This window comes from Canis lupus, chromosome 17 (assembly GCF_003254725.2).
Source record: "Canis lupus dingo isolate Sandy chromosome 17, ASM325472v2, whole genome shotgun sequence".
Classification (NCBI taxonomy): Eukaryota; Metazoa; Chordata; class Mammalia; order Carnivora; family Canidae; genus Canis; species Canis lupus.
Genome location: NC_064259.1, coordinates 29,480,677 through 29,503,686, shown reverse-complemented (window position 1 = coordinate 29,503,686; position 23,010 = coordinate 29,480,677). Strand labels below are relative to the sequence as shown.

At 34.3% G+C, this 23,010-nt stretch overlaps 1 protein-coding gene across 4 annotated transcripts in view; it reads left to right on the top strand.

Moving 5' to 3' along the window:
* The window catches only part of HEATR5B (HEAT repeat containing 5B), a 99,749-nt gene that overhangs the window by 17,746 nt on the left and 58,993 nt on the right, over positions 1-23,010 (top strand). For all 4 annotated transcript variants that reach the window (XR_007402971.1, XM_025454178.3, XM_025454180.3 and 1 more), the window contains exons 9-18: positions 2,789-2,944; positions 3,441-3,691; positions 5,351-5,462; positions 6,993-7,145; positions 8,207-8,306; positions 8,623-8,732; positions 9,668-9,831; positions 10,362-10,537; positions 11,995-12,100; positions 14,707-14,897. Coding sequence is in view for 3 of the 4 variants with exons in the window: in XM_025454178.3 (XP_025309963.1) it covers positions 2,789-2,944; positions 3,441-3,691; positions 5,351-5,462; positions 6,993-7,145; positions 8,207-8,306; positions 8,623-8,732; positions 9,668-9,831; positions 10,362-10,537; positions 11,995-12,100; positions 14,707-14,897 (1,519 nt within the window). In the remaining variant the exon portion in view is untranslated. The remainder of the gene's footprint in view (positions 1-2,788; positions 2,945-3,440; positions 3,692-5,350; positions 5,463-6,992; positions 7,146-8,206; positions 8,307-8,622; positions 8,733-9,667; positions 9,832-10,361; positions 10,538-11,994; positions 12,101-14,706; positions 14,898-23,010) is intronic.

The following is a 23,010-nucleotide window of genomic DNA, read 5'->3' as shown; positions in this document are numbered from 1 at the left end:
TTTTTTTCCCTTTTGTTAGTAGAATTAATGTGAAGACTTAGGAACAATTACAGGTGGTTATTAGCCCACTATTAGCTATACTGTGAAACCTCAGTAATTCATAATTAAAAGAAATGTCCATTTTGTAAATTTTTCAGTTTAACAAGTAGTTATTGATTATCTGAAATTGCAAAGTAGTAATTCTGGGTTTGAATAATAAGTGAGATAAAAGTTCCTGCCTTCATGGAATTTGTAATCCAATTAGGGAACTAAACAAGATAAAATACAAATTCCGTAGGACAGTTCAGTTTTCTTAACCTTAATCAGGCAAATTATATTGCCTAATAGTGGTCTTTAGAAATGAGAATTTAAAGGGGTACCTGGATGCCTCAGTCTGTTAAACATCCTACTCTTTATTTTGGCTTAGGTCATGATCTCAGGGTTGTGAGATCAAGCCCCACATCCAGCTCTGCGGTCAGGGTGGAGGCTGCTTGAGATTCTCCCTCTACTTCTGCCCTTTCCCCATTTGTTCTCTCTCTAAAATAAATTTTTTAAACAAAGAAGTAAGAATTTAATTAATAGAGAATAACCAGTAACTTATATTTAAAGAATATATACTAAGTATTTTATAAAAATCAGTAAAAATAATTTCACAAATGATAATTTTCATTGTTTATAATAGCTTACTTAGCATACCATTTTTGTTTTTTTTATTCTTTTAATTCTTATTTAAATTTTAATTAACATACAGTACAATATTGATTTCAGGAGTACAATTCTGTGATTTATCACTTATGTACAATACCTAGTGCTTATCACAAGTGCCTTCCTCAGTGCCCATCACCCTTCTATCCCATCACTTACCCATCTCCCTCCATAGCCCCTCAGTTTATTATGTATCATTAAGAGTCTCTTAGGTTTTGTCTCCCTCTCTTTTTTCCTTCCTTCCCATATGTTTATCTTTTTTTTTTTTTTTTTTTTTTTTTAAGAAAAACATGAGTGAAATCATATGGTATTTGTCTTTCTCTGACTGACTTATTTCATTTAGCATAATACACTCTAGCTCTATATAGGTCAAGCAAACCATTTTTATTTATTTATTTTTTAAGATGTTATTTATTTATTTGAGAGTGAGAGAGAGAGAGAATCCACACATGGCTGGAAGAGCAGAGGGAGAGGGATAAGCAGACTCCGTGATGAATGTGGAGCTCATTGCGAGCTCAGTCCCACAAACCTGAGATAATGACCCAAGCTAAAATCAGGAGTCAGTTGCCTAACCAACTAAGCCACCCAAGTGCCCGAAGCAAAACGTTTTTAAATCCACGGGGCTAACTGATAATTATGAATTGTGAATTAAAGGGTGTTTAATGAGGTCTTTTTCTTCAGCTATATTAAAATAATAATCTGTCCTAGGTTCACAACTTGAAAAATATTTGTACAATGATGTGTTGGAGAAATGTTTAAGTGACAGAAATACTGTGCCAGATTGTCGGAATAAAATAGTGAACCAGATATAAATAGTACCTGGTCAGGGAGCTGTGGTTTAGTAATCAAAAGAGTTTATGCATTTCCAAGTCCAGAAATAGCTAAGAATGAAGAAATGAAAATTATAGTCTGTATTGTATTATTTTATTCTATTCTGTTATTGTGTATTATATATTTTTATAGTCTATTTGTTAAATTTAAATTGAATTAATTAAAATATAGTATATTACTAGCTTCAGAGGTAGAGTTTAGTGATTCATCAGTTGCATATAACACCCAGTGCTCATTACATCATGTGCCCTCCTTAATGCCCATCACCCAGGTACCCTGTCTTCTCACCTACCCCACTCCAGCAACTCTCAGTTTTTTCCCTATAGTTCAGAGTCTGTCATGGTTTTCTCCCTCTCTGATTTCATCTTATAGTCTGTTAATACATGATGAATACAAAAAAGGTAAGGAAGTTTTACTGTCCTATAAGTGTTAATAATCATAAAATCATAGACTAGCCACTTGATTTTTTTTTTTAATCTTAAAAGCGGAATTAAATACGATGCTATCTGTCTGGGATTTATGCTAGAATATATGCTCAAGTAGTAATTTGACGAGGAATCTTTAGTTGTCTCATGTTAAATACACTTTAGTTTTATTGAAAGATCAGGGAAAGGGGTACCAAAACTAACAGGAACTTTGAGGAACATCTTAGTAAGAAATTCTAAAGCAAGTTTCCTTATAGATCTGCTTCCTGGTCAGTAATTTTACACTGTTACTATCAAAACATTGCAGCACTTGAGGTAACAACGGTAATAACAAAATAACAATAATGGCTGCTGACACTGACTGCATGCCTATTGCAGGTAGCATGGTACTTTATTCTTTATGTGAATTGACTTTTCATTCACCACAATACTTTCTGAGCCCTTAACCTCTCAGGAGGAACTTGAGACTTGGATTAGTGGAGTGTTTGCCCAGTGTCATGTAGCTGACTGGTGGAGCTAGGATTGGAACCCAGGTGCCTTTCTGTGGAGACAGTGCTTTGGTACACTTACAGTTTGCTGCTGCTTGCTAAAGTTGGTGTATTCCTGGAAGCAGGCAAAATACCTCAGTGTGTATTTAAGTACTGTCAAATTGTCACTGAACAGTGTTTTTAAGTCATGTCAGTGTTTACTTATGCAAGTGTTCTGCTAAGAAGTAATTACCTACAGAGTTTTTTAATACCCAGGCATAAACTGGTAGAAATATTGGTATAAAAATATCAATTGTATAAATTTAAAAAATTATGTCACAATTTAATTCACCCATATCAAATATGATTATGTACTTCCAGAAGCAGTAGTGAATGATACTAGTGGTGAAAACAAATCTGGAGCAGCAGACATCGCAGCAAGCCAGCATGTGATGGTCTGTGCTCTTCAGGAACTCGGGAGCCTGGTGCAGAGCCTGAATGCTACTGCATCCCCTCTTATTCAGGAAGCATCTATAGGTATGATAATTCACTTCCTGGAATTCTTTTTACCATTTAAAAAAAAGTCATAAGTGTGATTGATATTTAACTCCTGATTAGTTGCTTGCCATTATAATTAGCAGTTTTCAGATCATTTGTTAAAAGTTGGGTTTTATTTAAGATTTGCTGGGCTTGTGAATGTTGAATAAATAGTTAAATAAAATTTGGGGAAGCAAATAAAAAAAGTCATGGTAGTTTGTTTCTAATAATTGGCTAAAATTTGTGAATACATATTTAATTTTTACATCAACATTTACATTTTTTGGATGTAGTTATACTATGTTTTTTGTAGGAAATGTTCCTTTAAAATTCTCTACTATTTCTGAGATGATGTATGTGTTTTTGGCAAAGTTCTGAAAGTTTTTGGGTGAAAGTATAATGATTCTGATTTTAATCACTGTGTTATATGTATTCTTCTAGTACATGAAATCATTGGACTTCACTAAAGGGTCAATTTTTGTGTATTTCTCTGTAGGACTTTTGGAAACTGTGACATCAGTGCTTCTTCATCCAAGTATGGCTGCGCGGCTTGCTGCTGCCTGGTGTTTGCGCTGTGTGGCTGTGGCATTACCATTCCAGTTGACACCATTTCTAGACAGGTGTGCAGAACGGCTCAACAACTTAAAAACTTCACCAGAAGCTGTTAGTGGATACAGCTTTGCAATGGCTGCTTTGTTAGGTGGAGTTCATCAGTGTCCGTTGGGTATTCCTCATGCCAAAGGAAAGGTATGACAGAGACCATGGCATTATAAGTGCTGTCATGTGGGCTTTTGCCTTTTTTTCCCTTTCAAACTTTATTAATTGATTGATTGATTGATTGATTAATTAATTATTGGAGTTCGATTTACCAACATATAGTATAACACCCAGTGCTCATCCTGTCAAGTGCCCCCCCTTAGGGCTTTAGCCCTTATTGGGCTTTATAGCCTTTACTGTGTTTAATGTTGAGCTGGGTGATTAAATACCATTTTTACTATAATAATATAAAATACAGTGTTCTGCAAGTATGGAGTTGACAGACCTTAATTAAAATTTGATATTTAATTCTGCATAGGAATAGTAAGTTTTGTCTGGGTGTAGTATTTTATTTAAATAAAAAGCACAATAATTATGTAGAAATAAGAGCCCTTCTTTGAGCTTTTAGAGGTAAAAATTCACATTGCTAATATTCAGAGATGTCAGAATATGTTATTGCATTTAGTGTTTTGATAATAATAGTTGAATAGTTTTTATTGAGTCAGGTTTTTTTTCTTTTTCTACTACACCTACTAATACTATTATTATGATTTTTTTCTCAAGAATATTGTTTATGTAAATATTATTTGCATCTTTACATATGTAGATTGGGGCTAGGTTTTTAACTTGTTCTTTCTGGGACAGTAGGTCCAGATCCATTCATTCTTACTAGTTCCATAGCTACTCCTCGAGCCATAGCTTCCATCTCCCTTTGTTTTTCGACTACCTCCTCTGATTATCCTGCCCACAGTCTTTCTCCTGTCTGCCCATACCACTTCCATGTTTCACATTAGCTCAGAGACGCTTTGGGTCTACCCAGTGCTCAGAGAATCAGTACAAATCCCTCTGTCTGCTAAACTGTCATCTCCACAGTTTGCCTTCATTCTCATTTCCCTGCTTTATTTAGACTCATCATCTTGCCTTCTTCCTATGCCTTTCCCAGCCTTCATGCCTTTATTCATATATTAGAATCTCATCCTCATGTTGGTCACGTGTTTAGAGGCCCAAATGAAGTGCCATCTCTTTCATGCAGTCTCCTCAGAGCTACTCCATTCTAGGATAACCTTTCCCTTTACAAACGACGATTATATCTGTTTTACTATTTTGTCATTTAATCATGTGCTGCTTGTTATTTCCCATTGTTCCTGTGACTTCCCTAAGACTGTAAGTGCCGTATTAGGTCGACGGCAGAAACATAATGGAAGTTCAACAAATCTGAATATAGGATAATAGTACTACCAATAATAATAGCATTTATTAAGCAGTTACATGGACTAGCACTCTTCTCAGTGCTTTGCTGTGTTAACTTATTTAATCCTTGCTAGAGTAAGATTGGCATTCCTATTTTTACCAGTCAGGGAACTTAGGCAAGGAAGTTAAGTTACCCAGGTCAGAAAGCTGGGAAATAGCTAAGCTAGGATATGAACCCAGGTGGTCTGTCTCTTAGCCACGATGCTGTGCGGGGTCTCCTCAGAGACAGCAGTGCAATCAGGGTTGAGTAGATCTTGACACTGTCTGTTTTACAACATGTTAACAGCAACAACAAGAAAGGACAACTTCTTTTTTAATAAAGCATACTAGCTATGTATTTTCTTATTTGATTCCTTTAACTTGTTTCAGTTAACATCGAATTCTAAACTTCTCTTGCAGATGGTAGTTAGTATTGCTGAAGATCTCTTACGAACTGCTGCCCAAAATAGCAGGCTTTCTCTACAGCGCACCCAAGCTGGATGGCTTTTACTTGGAGCACTTATGACTTTAGGTATAGTTAGTTATATTCGAGTAGGATCTTAACTAACTCTATAACTGTCAGTAGATGATAATGAAAATTTAATTTTAAAACTATTAAACTTCACATTCTAGACTTTAAATGACATGATAAAATTGGTGAAGGTGTTTTCCTCTCATTTGGGAGATTTCTATCTTTGGTAATTTCTGCTTAAGTACATTTAATGAGAAAATTGTTAACAAAGTTTCACCTTTACTATCAGAATAGCTCTGGTCTAACTAATTGGCTTAATGTTAACCAAATGAGATGAAAGTATCAGGGCACATTCCATCCCCAGAGTGACAAAAGTGACATGATTTTGGTAGGGTGATAAAGTCACATTTAAATAGTCTTGGTGCTGCTTTTCTGGGGTTACCCTTCTGCATTTTACTTTCCTAAGTGCTATGACAAATCTGAGATGCAGGCAAAATTTAGCACTGTACACAGAATGGAAATACTTGTCATTATGGTGATGAGATGCGTCTACTTTTTAGTTTATATGTTCAGCTTCTGTGAAAAATTTGTGTGTGTTTGTGCGTGCATGTGCACGTGTGTACTACAAAATTACTCATTGGTTTTAGTGTCTACCATTTGGAAGTTATACTTTGATCTAGTTTTCTAGGGAAAATAAAAAGTGCTAACTCATCCAGAAATTTATGTTAAATATGTTAAATGATATGTTAAAGGAGTTTCTTAGCAATGTGAATGCGTGTTCTTAGTTCTAAACATACTGCTCCTCCATAAAACAAAATAGCCATATCAGTTACACCCCAGATGGAGGAATATATAGATGTATGTGTGTGGGACTGGGTGTCTATGTTTATATACCTGTGTATTTATAGAAAAGATACATAAGATGTGTCCCAGATGTAGTTTATTATTGATAATACATAATCCACCATTCTGAATATAGTTGGGTAATTTCTTTTAAAGTGCTTTCTGTGGATTGTTTGGCTGCTAGAAATATTGATATCACGTTATTTTACTTCTGAATAAGAAACATTTTGAGGTGGGGGACCGGGGAAATGTGGAGGATGGTGGTCAAAATGCATAGACTTGCAGTTCTGAGATGAGTAAGTATGGGGGGAATGTGGTGTGTGGCAGGTGGCTGCAGATAACACTGCTGTGACAGACAGGAGAGCTGGTAAGAAAGTCAATCCGGAGAGTTCTCATCACAAGGAGAAAATTTTTTTAAAGTTTTTCTTTTTTCTTTTTTCATTTTATTGTGTCTATATGAGATGATGGATGTTGGCTGCACATGTCATGGTACTCATTTTACAATTATTTGTAACTCAAACCATCATGTTGTATATGCCTTAAGCTTATACAGCAATGTATGTCAATTATTTCTCAATCAAACTGGAAAATAAAAGACACATTTTGAAAATCTTGCTCTTACAGAAAAGATAGAGTGAAACGATAAGTACTGTTAAAGCCTGTGCAGGGCTCTGACTATTGTTTGTAATGTATGTCTTATATATATGGTTTATACGTTAAGTTTTGCATTCTCGTTTCCTCCAATAGGACCATCTGTAGTTCGTTACCATCTGCCCAAGATGTTATTACTGTGGCGAAATGTTTTTCCCCGTTCTCTAAAGGAATTGGAGGCTGAGAAGGCCCGAGGCGATTCTTTTACCTGGCAGGTAACATTGGAAGGTCGTGCTGGAGCTTTATGTGGTAAGAACTGAACGGATTGTACCCTCAGAATATTATTACTAAAATATTTGTGAGGGGAGGGAAAATTACTACTTCGAATTTTTATTTTAATGTGTAATGATAAATTCATAGACTTACAGATTTAAAAAGAAATTTTTTAAATAACCTGTGCCAGTTTGCTAATTTTGAAATGGAAATGAAACTGACACTCTGAAAGGAGGTTAGTTAGCATTAGTGGTAAGACTAGAGCCAGAGCCCAGGCCTCTTGATTCCCATTCATTACTGTCATCTACCTGTCAGAACTGCACTGGCCACCATATAAACAATCCAGTAGGTATTCAAAGGAAGAAGAAACTCAGGATCTCCAAGGTCACTGAATGGACAGTAAGTCTTTTCATAATGGACAAACAGCTATCATTATCAAATCTGTAAATGTTGTTGCATTTTTTCCAGACATCAGCATTACAAAAATTATGAATAAAGTTGTTCTTGTTTAGCAGTCAGCAACTTACAGGAAAGGCTCAAGTTTGGTTTCACTTGTAACTAGAATAATACTGGGTGACTTTTTTTTTTTTTTTTTTTTGCTTTATCTCAGAGTAAAAAGTGCTTCTTTTTCCAAATTGTGGGAAATAGATATACGCTAAAGCATAAGGGCAACAGGCTAAGGTGTCAGTTTTGTTCCCACACATCTAAGAGCTGTTTTTGTCTTAGTTCTGTTGCTGAAAGGCAGCAAAGATGTTTCTTCTCACTAAGCCGTTTGTCCACTCTTGGTTCTGTCTTGAAACTGCTTTCTTTGTAGTTATCTGAATTTAGTGATGTTACAAGATCTTTGCATTCCCACTCACAGAAAGAAATCTCCCTAACAGATATCTTCCCTCCCTCCACCTTTCTTCTAGCCTTTTCTAATGATATTTCTCTGTAGTTGCAATTAGTTCTTCTTTTGGTTTGACCTGATTTTAGAACCTTATATTTTATAGTAATGGAGAATTATAGGTATCTTTATATAATTCTATAATTTTTTAATAATTTTTTTAATTTCACAAATGCTATCCTAAATTTTCTTTTTTAAAAATTTTATCTAGCAATGAGGAGTTTCGTTGCACATTGCCCTGAGCTCTTAACTGAAGATGTGATTAGAAAATTGATGACCCCGATTGAATGTGCCATGACTATGATGTCACAGTAAGTAAGCAGTTACGATGAGTTGACATCCAATTTTACATATTTATAAATAGTCATGTTTTATACTTCCCTCTAACATCATATACAAAACATATAAAACTTTACTGTTTTAAAATGACCTTAAAAATCATAGTAATGGTATGGATTAAAATAAAATTATATTTTATAGTGTTCCAGTAAAGGCCACATAAGAAACTAAAATGAAAATGTAATACTCACCAATGTAGTTTGACAGTACATCGATACATTGCTGGCAATGTTTATAAATAACACTTATTCTAGTAAGCTGATACCAACTATACTTTTGATATTTTAGCATTCCGTCTGTAATTAAAGCCCATGGAGCTCATCTGAAAGCTAGTGCTGCAATGGTCCGTTTAAGACTTTATGATATCTTGGCTTTGTTACCTCCAAAAACTTATGAAGGTAAATAAAATTTACAGTGTCTAATTAAAAATTCTTCAACATACCTTTCCAGTTCCTTATGATATTACAGAGTCCTGACGAAGGCTCTCCTCTGACTTTGCCAAGGAAGACAACCATTTTACTTTTCTTCATATAGAGTAGCTAACACTCATTGAGCACTTACTGTATTCCAGTTCTGTTCTAATCCCTTCACATGTATTATCTCCTTTGACTCTAACCACAACTTTATGAAGTTCATAACTGAGCTGTATTTTATAGATGGAGAATCTTGGGTACAGAGAGGTAAGGTAACTTGCCCAAGTCTGAGATCTAGTAAGTGGCAGAGCTTGGATTCAAACCAGCTGGTTCAGCTTTAAAGTCTATGCTTTTCATTGCTCTCCTAAACTGCTTCATATGTATTATAATATAGATAATAACTTAGAAGTCTTGACAGAGCATAATAATGTACTTTACAGATATCAAATATTATATAAAATGCTAATAATAAAATAAGCCGTTGACTTGTCTTCAAGTCAGCCATGCCCAAGAATTCTGATGTGCTCTGTTTCAATGTTTGCACATCACTGAATAATTAATAATAAATAATCGTGTCATATTTAATATACTTAAATAGATATTTAAATCATTTAAATATATTTAACATATTTAAATTTATTACATTTAAATGTTTTACATTTAAATATTGAACATAATATTTTATATATATTTCTTCTATTACTTTAAATTGGGCTAAGAGGCATAATATAATAAAAAAGAAAGTACCTTTATTTTATGTTAAAACCAGCATTAAACTATTTAATATAGATTCTTCTAAAAAGAGAACAGGGACTTCATTATTTAAGCCCTGTAGAATATGTTACCTCTTTTTGTGGGCCATGATTGTAATTTTCATAAAAATTATTCTCTCTTATCTGATCTGAAGTTCTGTTTTTTAGGATCTTTCAATGCACTGCTTAGAGAACTGGTAGCAGAATTCACTTTGACTGACAATTCAGCCAACACGACCACGTCCCTGCTCAGATCCCTCTGCCATTACGATGACAGTGTTCTTCTTGGTTCCTGGCTTCAAGAAACTGATCATAAATCAATTGAAGACCAGGTAGCAAACCATACAGAGAACTAAAATACAACTTAATCAAAAGCAATAGTTTTATCATACATCATAATTTAAAAAGAAAATATTGCAGACTAAAGTTTATTTTAGCTTTTTTAGACATTTGAAGATAGCTTCCTGATGGTAGATAGTGAAAAGTAAACTTTTTACAGTCTTTTGAAAAAGTTATGAAGGAAAGCTGCTTTTAACGAGTGTTTTGTGGGTTTAAGTTATCCTGTTTTGCTTGCACATTTTAAGATGGGCTGTATAAAAATGTTTTAGAATGAATAAGCATTTTCTTAAAATTATGCAAGTTGTTCCTGATGGCTTTTTTTTAATGGCCAAATCACATTGTTATCTATTTAAAAATTTTCAAATTCAGTCATTCTTGGGGTTTTTTTGTTGGAAATTTTCAGATTCACTCATTCTTGGTATTTTTTTATATTGTTACCTTTTATCCTTCCTCTCATTCTATTCTTCATGCCTAATACTCTGCAAGTAGATTTTGAATTATTTTTATGTCATTCTTTTTGTAGCTCCAGCCAAACAGTGCATCTGGAAGTGGGGCTCTGGAGCATGATCCATCCTCCATTTACTTACGAATACCTGCTGGAGAAGCTGTGCCTGGTCCTCTCCCTCTTGGAGTTTCAGTCATTGATGCTTCCGTGGCTCTTTTTGGTGTGGTGTTTCCTCATGTTTCTTATAAACATCGGTTAGTATAAAGTCAATCAGTTAATTTTAATTAAATATACCAGAGGAGTGGTGGGCAGGGGGATAGGTTAAGTACGTGAGGGGATCAAGGAGGGCACTTGTTGTGATGAGCACCGGGTATTGTATGGAAGTGTTGAATCACTATATTGTACACCTGAAACTAATATTACACTGTATGTCAACTAACTGGAATTTAGATAAAAACTTAAAAAAATAAAAATAAAAAATAAAATAAATTTTAAAATGTTAAAGTATTTAACATAAAGTTATCAGGAAAAAATATATATAAATTATATTCAAACAATAGATTTTCCCCTCCCAGTTACCTGCAATAAGATGAATTGATGCTTACATAATAGGTTTATAAATTTAATAATGTAAGTGACATATACATGATGAAAAAAATTGCATGAAGATTCTACATAATTTGAAATTGTTTTTAAGATTTGGCTCTCTGTGCTGGTATCTGGTACCACCGTATTGTGAATTGCGTCTTAAACAGCAAGGTTTTCATTTCAGTAGCTAGTTTGCGAGTTTCTAAGTAGATTTTCACTGTATCTTTTGTGAGGGACATCAGTTTGGTAAGACACTTGTTTTTGTTACTGAAGAAGTTAATGAGTGAGAAGTCTGCTCTCTAATATTTGTCATTCAGTTTGAGTCTGGAACTTGGGAAACTAAAATAACATCGTTTTCTAATAGGACCATTTTGATTTGCTATATTCTTTGTACATAGACACTCTCCTTAACTTCAGTAGGCATTTTGTCTGTTTATGGTAGTTTTCTCAAATTCTTAACTTCCCAGCATTCCTTTGCCCATCCCACTTATTTTTAGAAGAATCTGAAATGACCTCATTGTCTTTTATTAGAATAGTCTCAAATGGCTGTGATTTTCTTTTTTGCCATTTCATTTAAACATTTTGAAATAATAATAAAAAAAATCACTTCTGATGTTCTACATTTTAAGAAATGACCAATGTTAAATCTTTTAAAAAATCTCTCAGTTAGCTTTTGAGAATAGGACCTGAGGTACTATTTTCTTCCATGTGAGTGTATTTTAAAAGAAGAAAAAAAATGATGCCACATTTTAAAATTTCCAACTTAAAAATCTTCCACAGAGATGCGTAATTAATGATTGTTATTCTATTTAAGAAACCATGGGTACCGACTATATGCCAGGCACTTTGTTAGATGCTGGTGTTAATGTTAAAGAACACTAAAATTATGACTTTGTTATGTTAATTAATGTTTAGTTGCTTGCTTTGTTCCAGTTAAAAACCACATGTCCCTGTATCAATTTAGGAGGAGGAGATCTGGTTTGAGCCAGCTGCAGGAATGAAATAGAAATGAAACAGCATGGACCATTATTTGTTACACACTTAGCTTATAGTCATATTCCTGTTTTCTGAACCGTATTTGGATAAAAAGTATTGTTAATGGGATCTTTTTCTATGATCATAGGTTACAGATGTTGGATCACTTTGCTGAATGTGTTAAACAAGCCAAAGGTGTCCGCCAGCAGGCTGTGCAGCTTAATATTTTTACTGCTGTTCTAAGTGCACTAAAGGTATTTACTTTTAAAACATAAGTATTCTGAACTAAGATTTTAATTAATGCCTTTAATAAGGCAGGTATATCTACACTGTTATGAATATGTTTGTATCTTGATACAAGATACAAACTTGATAGCTATGTAACTTGATATCTATGTAACTTGATGACTATGTTTTATGTCAGTTCAATTAAATTATTAGAAACTATTAGGCTCATTATAATTAAATAAGTGTTTTATATTTTAATAATGTTAAAGTTCATCTCTCGAAGTGACCATTCAGATCTTACAAATGCTAATGTAAGTTCTGTCAGAATTTTCAAAGATGTCTAATGAAATCGGATATTCTACTGAAGATTAACCAGATAAAACTTAAGTTCAATTTGTAGTTTAGAGCATAAATCAAGAGAGGCTATGTTGTATAACTGAAAGAAGGCTGCATTTAGAGACTGTGTTCTGGTTTAGTTCTCACTAGATTTGTGTCTTGTGCAGTTCTTTAACCTTTTAAACCTTGGTTGCTGTGTGTATGGAGTGGAATAACAAGTATTTTGCCTATATCTCAGAGTTCATGCACTGTTCTGTGCAGCATGCAGCTTTTCATGATATATTTGAAAACTTTTATATTACTCAGCACTAAGCTTATTATAAGGTTTTACTCATAAAATAAAATGGCAATAAGTACAACGTTTAAATGGGCATGAAATCATGTTTTGTAAACATCAGGGAAAAGGAACATAGGCATTGATCATAGACATATAAGTTTGTATCATTTATAGAACTGTTAGTATATACCCTATTTAGAGATCATCAACTAATACCAATATCTGAGTTTCTTTTTTTTTAATAATAAATTTTTTTTTTTTGGTGTTCAATTTGCCAACATACAGAATAACACCCAGTGCTCATCCCGTCAAGTGCTCCCCCTCAGTGCCCGTCACCCATTCACCTCCACACCCCGCCCTCCTCCCCTTCCACCACCCCCAGTTCATTTCCCAGAGTTAGGAGTCTTTATATTCTGTCTCCCTTTCTGATATTTCCCACCCATTTCTTCTCCCTTCCCTTCTATTCCCTTTCACTATTTATTTTCCCCAAATAAATGAGAACAAATAATGTTTGTCCTTCTCCGAATATCTGAGTTTCTTAAAAAAGAACTGGGTAGTCATGATCTCCCTTAGTGTTGGAAGGCGAGTGCACCAACTATAATATTGGTGTGCAGTATACTTTTCTTTGTAGATTTGCTCACTAATGCCTCTGTTGTAGTTAACATTTCCCTTGGCACCATGAGGTGGATTTTTGGTCTCAAGTAAGTTAAGTTCCATGACAGTAAGTGTAGCTTGAACAGAGATATTAACATTTAATATAATGAACAAACTATCGATATTTAGTTACTGATTATTTTTGACCCATTTTATCTTTTTATATATATTGAATGTACTCTTGATGATGTAATTATCTTCTCTGGAATTTTTATATAAACACATCAAGGTTTCATATTCATTAGACATTTTCCTTAAAGTTCTAATGACAAATGTCTATTAGCTGAATGATAGTTGATTTAATAGTAGAGTGTCCTTTATATACACAATTTTTTATATTACGTCTGTATCCAAAGCATTAGTATTTAGATAGAGACACTTCCAGGTATTGCTCATTTTAGGCTGATTGACTAGAATTATGTTATATATCATGTTCTGAATCATGTTTAGGAAACTGATTACTGCTGACTTAAGAGATACTGATTCTAGGCATAGTATATGCATGTCAAAGATGGTTGAAGAAGGGCAAGCAGGAGAGAATGGGTAAAAATAGATGAAGGAGATTAAGAGATACAAGTTTACAGTTATAAAATAAATAGGTCACAGGAATACAGCATGGGGAATATAGTTAATAATATCGTAATGTTGTACAGTGGTGACTTACACTTATGATAAGCATAGCTTAATGCATAAAATTGTCTAATCACTGTGTTGTATACCTAAAACTAATGTTGTATGTCAACCGTACTTCAGTTAAAAAAAAAAGATGGTTGATATATGTACCCCTATTTTATAGCAGCATTATTTATAATAGCCAAGATATGGAAGTAGCCCAAGTGCCCATCGATAGATGAATCAATAAAGAAGAGGTGGTGTGTATATATATGTATTGGAATATTACACAATGGAATATTACTCAGCCATAAAAAGGAATGAAATCTTGCCATTTGCAATGACATAGATGGAACTAGAGAGTATAATGCTAACTAAGTCAGGGAAAGAAAGATACCATATGATTTCACTGATATGTGGAATTTAAGAAACAAAACAAATGAGCAAAGGGGGGAAAAAAAAGAGAGAGACATAAACCAAGAAAACTCTTTAATTATTGAGAGCAAACTGGTTACCAGAGCGGGGGGGTGGGGGTGGGGGGTGAGTGGGTGGATGAGTGAAATAGTTGATGGGGATTAAGGAGCGTGCTTGTCATGAGAATTGGGCGATTAAAATAAAAATTTTTAAAAATTAAAAAATACAAAGATAGTTGGAAAAAAGTGGGTATATTTACAAAGATAGTAGCACTTTTTTTTCTTTTATTTAATGTGAATTTTGAATTGCCTTTTTTTTTTTTTTTTTAAATAACCATAGGGCCTGGCTGAAAACAAAAGTACTTTAGGACCTGAGGAAGTTCGTAAATCTGCTCTGACTCTGGTTATGGGTGCTCTGGACAACCCAAATCCCATCTTACGATGTGCAGCAGGAGAGGCTCTTGGAAGAATGGCTCAGGTGGTTGGGGAAGCAACCTTCATTGCTAGAATGGCCCAATATAGCTTTGACAAGTAAGTGGGTCTCTTTACTGGCAAGTAAGTTTTTCATAGAGGCAAAGATGTCTTTTTAAGTAATTAATAATTATACTAATTGGATGATATGTTTTCCACATGGTATCGAATGTGACAAAATTTTGTGGGTTTTTTTTTTTTATGATGACCTTTATTTTTTTTTTAATGATCTTAGTTTTTAATTCAGTAATTGTTTAAACTCTAGAATCCAGGAAAGCCATAATATTGTAGATACTTTCAGTGTGATGAGGTTTCAGCCTTTGAATGTTACATAATGGAATCAGGAGGATTGTTAATAGGACTTCTCATTTAGTTATATGTATTCTGCTCTGAAGACATGCTCTGGTAGTCTTCTTCTTTTATTTCTGCCCCCCATATTATACTTTTCGTTAATTAATCATTTTTTGGAATAAGCCATTCTTTTTCTAACTCCCAGCAAGTTTATCATCTCTTAAATTATCCCCGAAATAGGGGAAAAGATAGTATTGGATTTTAAGGATTTCTTTGTATATTAATTAAAAAGTGATCTCAGAGTTCCAACTAAGTATGCATAAGATGATGTAGTTATTAATGACTCTGGTTGTTAATCAAATACTTAAGTATAGAGAAGTTGAAAATCAAGTATGGTCAAGAACTAATACTTGAGTTATGTAAATTAACTATTCTTAATGATTGTGTATTTTGAGTACCAGTGTACCAAACCAGGCCATAATCTTTAATGAAATAGATGGGGAGAAGCAATGGTGGTGAAGCAGTAGTTCTGAAGAAAAAGTATTTTCTGAATGCTTGGTTATCTGAGAATGATTTTCCCTGTCTTCAAATATGAACAGCAGTTTGTCTACTTATAGGATAGTGCCCCAGTGTATTGTTTGAATCACTAAAGATAATATGAACAAGCAGAAGATAAAATATTCCCAGATACTTTTCTGCATAATAACTTCTGCCATTTTCTAGCAATAGATTAGTTTTACTTTTCCAAGTATGTCATTGATTCTGAAATCAGCTGTCATTTAAGATGTTTTTAAAGATTTTATTTATTTGTCAGAGAAAGAGCACGCACATACACATAGGGGGAGTAGCTCCCCACTGTACAAGGAGCCAGATATGGAACTCGATCCCAGGACCCTGGGATCATGATCTGAGCCAAAGGCAGACGCTTAACCAACTGAGTCACTCAGGTGTCCCAGGAAGTTTTTAAATACAACCAGTCTTACCTTTTAATGGTTTGTGCTCTGTTAATAATAGGTAAAATAAGAATGTATTTGTTTGGAAAACTCCAGAGTGGTAATTTTGTATTTTAGTTTAAGGAGCTCTAATTTACAAGTATTTTCAATACCTGTAGGAATATTTATTTTTTACTTATTCTGGTGAAACATAAGGACTATCATTCATATTAGTATCCGTCTGGTTAATGGTTTACAAGTATTTTTAGTGCCTAGTTTTATTAGCCTTTTCAAATAATTGATTTTGATTTGAAGTTAATTATTACATGCATTTTAAGTTACCCATTTTTCACAATTCATCTGACATTAGAATTTGTTTTAAATTCTCTACAAAACATCATAATTAATTGGCAGTGTTTTTGGCTTTTGTTTTACTTAAATTCAACTAACCAACATATGTTTTTTTCTTTTTTTTATACTGCTGTATAAAGTAATGGTACATTTAAAATCTGTGATACCTTAGGGACATTTGGGGTGGTTCAATTGATTAAATGTCCAACTCTTGATCTCAGGGTCGTGAGTTCACACCCCACATTGGGCTCTATGCTGGGTGTAGAGCCTACTTAAATAAATAAATAGAGGCACCTGGGTGGCTCAGTTGATTTAGCCTCCATCTGTTGGTTTCAGCTCAGGTCATAATCTCAGTCTTGAGATCAAGCCCCTCCTTGGACTCCCTGCTCAGTGAAGAGTCTGCTTACCCCCTCTCTCTCCCTCTGCCCCTCCCCCCACTCATGTACTCTCTCTTTCTCAAATGAATAAATAAATCTTTAAAATACATAAATAAAGTAAAAATAAAGAGCTGTGGTATTTTAGATTAGCTTAGCTTCAGTGTCCTCTCGTCTCATTATAGTAGAGTGTTTTCATCTACACTGTCTCTTGTTTAATATCTATGAAAAACCAAAAGTACTTATACATATAGATTTGTCAGCTGTATTACACATTAAAATCTTATGCCATCTTACCAAGTAGACAGGAATCATTCCTATAAACCATTCTGGTTACAAGAAGTTGCTTCAGCTGCTTAAGACCAGTTCAGAAGGAAATAAAAAACATTACTGGTTGAATTTGTTTCCATTCTAGTAGAAAATTACTTTGAGATCCCTGGGAAACATATATTCTTATAGCTTATTTACTCTATTGAATAGATGATTATCACTGAGAGAATTGACCCAAATTTACCTCACTGAAATGTTACCCTTTGAAAATTACCAAAATGAAGGCAGTTTTGTAATCTCTGTAATGCTTTAGAATTCACAGATTGCATTCATTCTTAACTTATTTTATTCCCCAAAGTAACCGCTATGGAGAAATTGAGAGTTGGAGGTTATTTATCCAAGGATATAATATGTTAGAAATACTGCTAAGGGTAGGCTTAGTTTACTTCCTTTATTACTACATTTCTTCATATCTGTTTTGTGACAGCACTTGGGATTTTTCTTTCTTCACCATAGGCAAACTGACCAACCAGACTGTTGGTGACAGACTTTCATCTCTTGAGTTTATTTTACTTTTATGGGTTTAACAGAAATTTGGTCATGGATGGCTTACTGAGAGTTATAATACAGTTTTAAAAACGCAACCAAAGTTTCTCTCTAGACATCTTTGTTACTTTGGGTGTTTTGTTCTTACTGGTATTTCATTGTTTTCTTTTTTTAAATCTTGTTTTCTTATAGTAACTGACTATGTTGGCATATGATTATGAGTCATAGTATTTTATAGCTTAAAAAGTATTGTTATATATGTTCTTCTATTTGAACTTTTCCATTTCCAAAATGAAGTTTAGAGGATAGTTCTGTTTTAAACTCTACATTGCTACTTACATATGAATAAAATAAATCTATTCTTTCAAATACACATTAAAAATATGCACAGGACTTGCGTTGCCAGTCATGGTGGAAGAACAGGGGCTAGGTTTTTGCTGCTGTCTAAACAACTAGAAAACCAGATAAAATAAATGGAACAATATTTTCCAGACATTGGACAACAGTCAGCCCAGAGCAGTGATCCCTGAGAAATGGGAAACAAACAAGGGGGGAAAACTATAATTGCTCCAGATTTCTGCCTGGAGAGAGTTTCCAGGCTGAAATGGAAGGATAGGAAACCCAAACCTAACTGAACTAAAGAGAAAGAACTTAGAGTTTTGGGAGGTCAACATAGTTAGAATGTGTGGAGTAGAATATGTGAGAGGAAAGAACTGCACAGAGAGAGAGCTACAACAGAGGAGTCATCTCAAGTCTTTGGCTGAGTGCTGCTGTGTGCAGAAGGAAACTGCCCAAGACCAAGAATAAACCCAGAAAAGAAAAAGTGTGAATAGGTGGAAAGAATATGAAACAATCCCCACAGCTCACACAGGATTGAGAATAGTTCCTACTGTCCAAATTGGAAAGACCTCCTAAAATGGAGTCTTCAAAAGTATATAGCCTTAGTAGTGAAGACAATATTGACCCACTCTAAAGCAACTTAAAAGAAAGCCTTGAAAGTATCAAACTGATTCCAATTAATTTAAGTACATTCCAGATCAAAGCCCAACAGCATTTAAAGAAACACAACTTATATAGCACCTAATATTATAAAATTTGTAGTACCCACTATCCAATCCAAACTAATTAGATGTATAAGGAAGCACAAAAATAAGATTACTAGGAGAATATATCAGTTATTAGAAATAGGCCCAGAAATGGAAGAGATGATGGAATTAGCAATGAAGAATATTCAAAGAACTATTATAAATATGCTCCATATTTTTAAGGAAATGTAAGAAGAACCCAAGCATGATAGAAAAATGAAATTCATAACCCAGGGAAAACTTCTAGAAATGTAAATTATCTCAAATGAAAAAAATACATTGGTTAGGATTAACAGATTAGACACTGCAGTGGAAAAAAAATGATCCTGAAGATGTGGAAATAGAAAATATTCCAAATGAAGGACAGAAAAATGACTGGGGGAGAAAATGAATAAGAGTCTCAGTGACTTCTAGAACATTATCAAGCTTATATTCATATTACTGAAATCCTAGAAGTAAGAGTAAGTAGGTGAAAATTATTTGAAGAAATAGTAGACGAAATTTTTCGATTTTGATGACAACTATAAATTTACAAAGCCAATAACTTCAACAAACCCCAGATGGAAGAAAGACCAAAAAAAAAAAAAAAAAAAGTATATCATAATCAAATTCCCTAAAGCCAGTGATAAAAAAAGCAGCCAGTGGGGAAAAGACTTCATTCAGAGGAATAAAAATAACAATTTTAGCAGGCTTCTGATAATAAACTATGCAAACAGAAGACAATAGAGTGAACTGGAACTTTATACCCAGTGAAAATGCTTTCCAAAACTGAAGTTTTAATAAAGACTTTTAGACTGTGAAAAGTTGGGAAATTCATTGTTTACAAGGTATTCTATAAAAAATGTTAAGGTTTTTTTCACAAAAAAGGTGGTCCTAGATGGAAATTTAGATGTACATTAGAGAAGTAAAGAGTGTCAAAAGTGGTAGATATGTGGATAAAGACTTACACTTTTATAAGTCTATTTTTAAAATGACCTATTATTTTTATTCTTTTATTTTTTATTTTTTTGTTGTTTAGTTTTTATTTCGTAAGGATAAACTTAACTCTGCAATTCAGCTAGACTTGGAGGGGAATAATGAAAATACGGAATTCATAGAACTACAGTGATAGCACAAAGATTATAGGATATTTTTAGCAGATGGGAGTGAAGGGGTGGTCTCCTGAGCTACAGAAGGAATGGTCTGGTAGTTTAGATAAAACACAAGAGAAATTTATTAGATTTGTCCACAGTCAGCAATGTTGGTATTTTTGCTGGTCTTGCCGTTCCTGGACCCAAAGCGCTCTGTGACTTCCGCAATATTCATGCCCTCTTTCACTTGCCAGAGACCACAACCCTGCCATCCAACCACTCACTCTTGGCAGTGTAGATGAAAAAACTGGGAACTGTTTGTGTTGGGTCCAGCATTTGCCATGGACAAGATGCCAGGGCTTACCTGCTTCAGGATAAATTTCTCATCATCATAGTTCTCTCCATAGGTGGACTTGCCACCAGTGCCATTATGGCATGTGAAGTTACCACCTTGGCACATAAATCCCAGAATAATCCTGGGAAAGCAGGAAGTTTTACAACCAAATCCTTTCTCTCCAGTGCTGAGCATGAAAGTTTTCTGTTGTCTTTGAAACTTTGTCTGCAAAACAGCTCAAAGAAGATGGGGCCCAAGGGCTCATGACCATGGCATTGTTGTGCACAGTAGGGTTGACCATGGCTGGGTGGCATGGGTGGCTCCTGAGCAGCAGAGTCTGCAATCTATTTTTATTCTCATTTTTTAAATGCCTTGGAAAGATAATTGACTCTTTAATGCAAAAATAATAACATATGGTAAGATTTTAATATAGAGAGAAGTAAAATACCTGACATCAAGCACAGAAAATAGAAGAGATGGTAGTATGCTCTGATTGTGTATAATATACATGAAAGATTATATTCTTTTTTAAAAAAAAATTATTTGAGAGAGCGGAAGAGAGAGCAAGCGAACATGAGCAGTGGGAAAGCAAAGGTAGAGGAGGAAGCAGACTCCTCACTAAGCAGAGCCTGACATGGGTCTTTAGGATCACGGTGTGAGCCAAAGGCAGACTAAGTCACCCAGCCACCTGCAGAATATGATATTCTTGAAGGTAGGTCATAATTAGTTAGAAACATCTATTATAAACTCCAGAGATTCCACTAGAAAACAAAAATAGATAACTAATAAACAGTGTAGATAAAATGGAAGCATAAAAAATACTAAATCCAAAAGAAGGTAAAAGGAACAAACTGATGTGACAAATAAATCACAAATAGCAATCTCATAGACTTAAATCCAACTGTACTGATAATTGAGTTAAATTTAAACGGTCTAACATTACAAGTAAAAGGGTTTGTAAGATTAAATAAAAACAAGATCTAGTGCCTGGGTGGCTCAGTCAGTTAAGTGTCCGACTCTTGATTTCAGCTCAGGTCATGATCTCAGGGTCTTGGAATTGAGCCCCATGTCAGGCTCCCTGCTCATTGGAGAGTTTGCTTCTCCTTCTCCCTCTGTCCCTCCCCTCCTACCTACCACCCTCATGCTCTCTAACACACACTCTCAAATAAATAAAAAATAAAATCTTTAAAAAAAAAAACAAGATTGCTGTCTACAAGAAACTCCTTTAACTAAAAGAGATAGGTTAAAAGTAAAAGGATAGGAATAATCTACCATGAAAACACTAATCCAAAGGTAGCTGGAGTGGCTCTGTTATTATCAGAAAAAGTAGATTTTATAACAAAGATTGTTACCAGAATAAATGAATGATTTCATAATGATAAGAGAAACAATTCCCCAAGAATACATAGCAATTCTCAATGTTTATGTATCTTATGATGTAGTTTTAAAATACATGGAACAAGAGGCACGTGGGTGGCTCATTTGGTTAAGTATCTGCCTTCTGCTTAGGTCATGATCTTGGGGTCCCGAGATTGAGCTCCATATTGGGCTCTCTGCTCATTGGGAAGTCTGCTTCTCCTTTTCCCTCTGCCACTCCCCACCAGCTCAGGCTCTTTTCTCTTGCTCACTCTCTCCTTCAAATAAATAAACAAAATCTTTAAACAAAACCAAACCAAACAAAAAAAACACAACTAAATGGAATAAAACCTAATAGCAGTGAAAGTGCATAACTATAGTTGGCTATTAAGCATTACTCTCTCAATAATTGATAGAGCAGATGCTCCCAAATTATTAAAAACAGAGATTTTACTAACATGATCATCTAATTTGGCCTATTTGACATTTATAGACTACTTTACCCAAAAGCAGCAGAATATACATTGTCTTTCTTTCTGTCTTATTTAGTCAGTTGATTTATCAGTGTTTCGATTCTTTTCAAAAAAAACAGCTTTTTGTTTCATTGAATTTCTCTATTTTTCTATTTTCTCTTCCACAGATTTTTTTTTAACAGATTTTTTTTTTTTTTAAAGATTTTCCTTATTTATTCATGGGAGACACAGAAAAAGGCAGACAGCCTGATATGGGACTTGATCCCAGGACCCTGCGAAGGTAGATGCTTAATCCACTGAGCCACCCAGGTGCCCTCTAAGATCCAGTGATATCTACTTTACCTTTACAACTTGCTTCATTATGCTTTTGGTTCAGTTTGCTTTTTTCTATTTAGGTTCTGAAGGTGGAAGTTTAGATAATTGATTTAAAAGCTTTCTTCTTTCCTAAGAATTTTAATGCTGGGACGTCTGGATGGCTCAGTAGTTGAGCATCTGCCTTTATTTAGCTCAGGGTGGGATCTCAGGTCCCGGGATAGAGTTCTATATCAGGCTCCCCACGGGGAGCCTCCTCCCTCTGCCTGTGTCTTTCCCCCCTCTCTCTCTCTCTCTCATGAATAAATAAAGTCTTAAAAAAAATTTTACTGCTATAAATTTACCTTGAAACACACTTGAGCTGCATCCCATAAATTCTTATATGTTTTATTTCCATTTTTTGGCTTGATTAATTATTAGTCTTGGTAAATGTTCTATGTCTATTTGAAAAGAATCAGGCAGCCCGGATGGCTCAGCGATTTAGCGCCTGCCTTCATCCCAGGGTGTGATCCTGGAGACCGGGGATCGAGTCCTGCATTGGGCTCCCTGCATGGAGCCTGCTTCTCCCTCTGCCTCTCTCTCTGTCTCTCTGTGTCTATCATGAATAAATAAATAAAAATCTCAAAAAAAAGAATAAATAAAATATTTTTTTAAATCTTTAAAAAAAAGAATTAAAATTGGTGAATTTTATTGTATATAAATCTATCTCAATAAAGTATATTTTTAAAACGTAATTTATACTCTCATGAATAAATAAAAAATAAATTTAAAAAGTAATT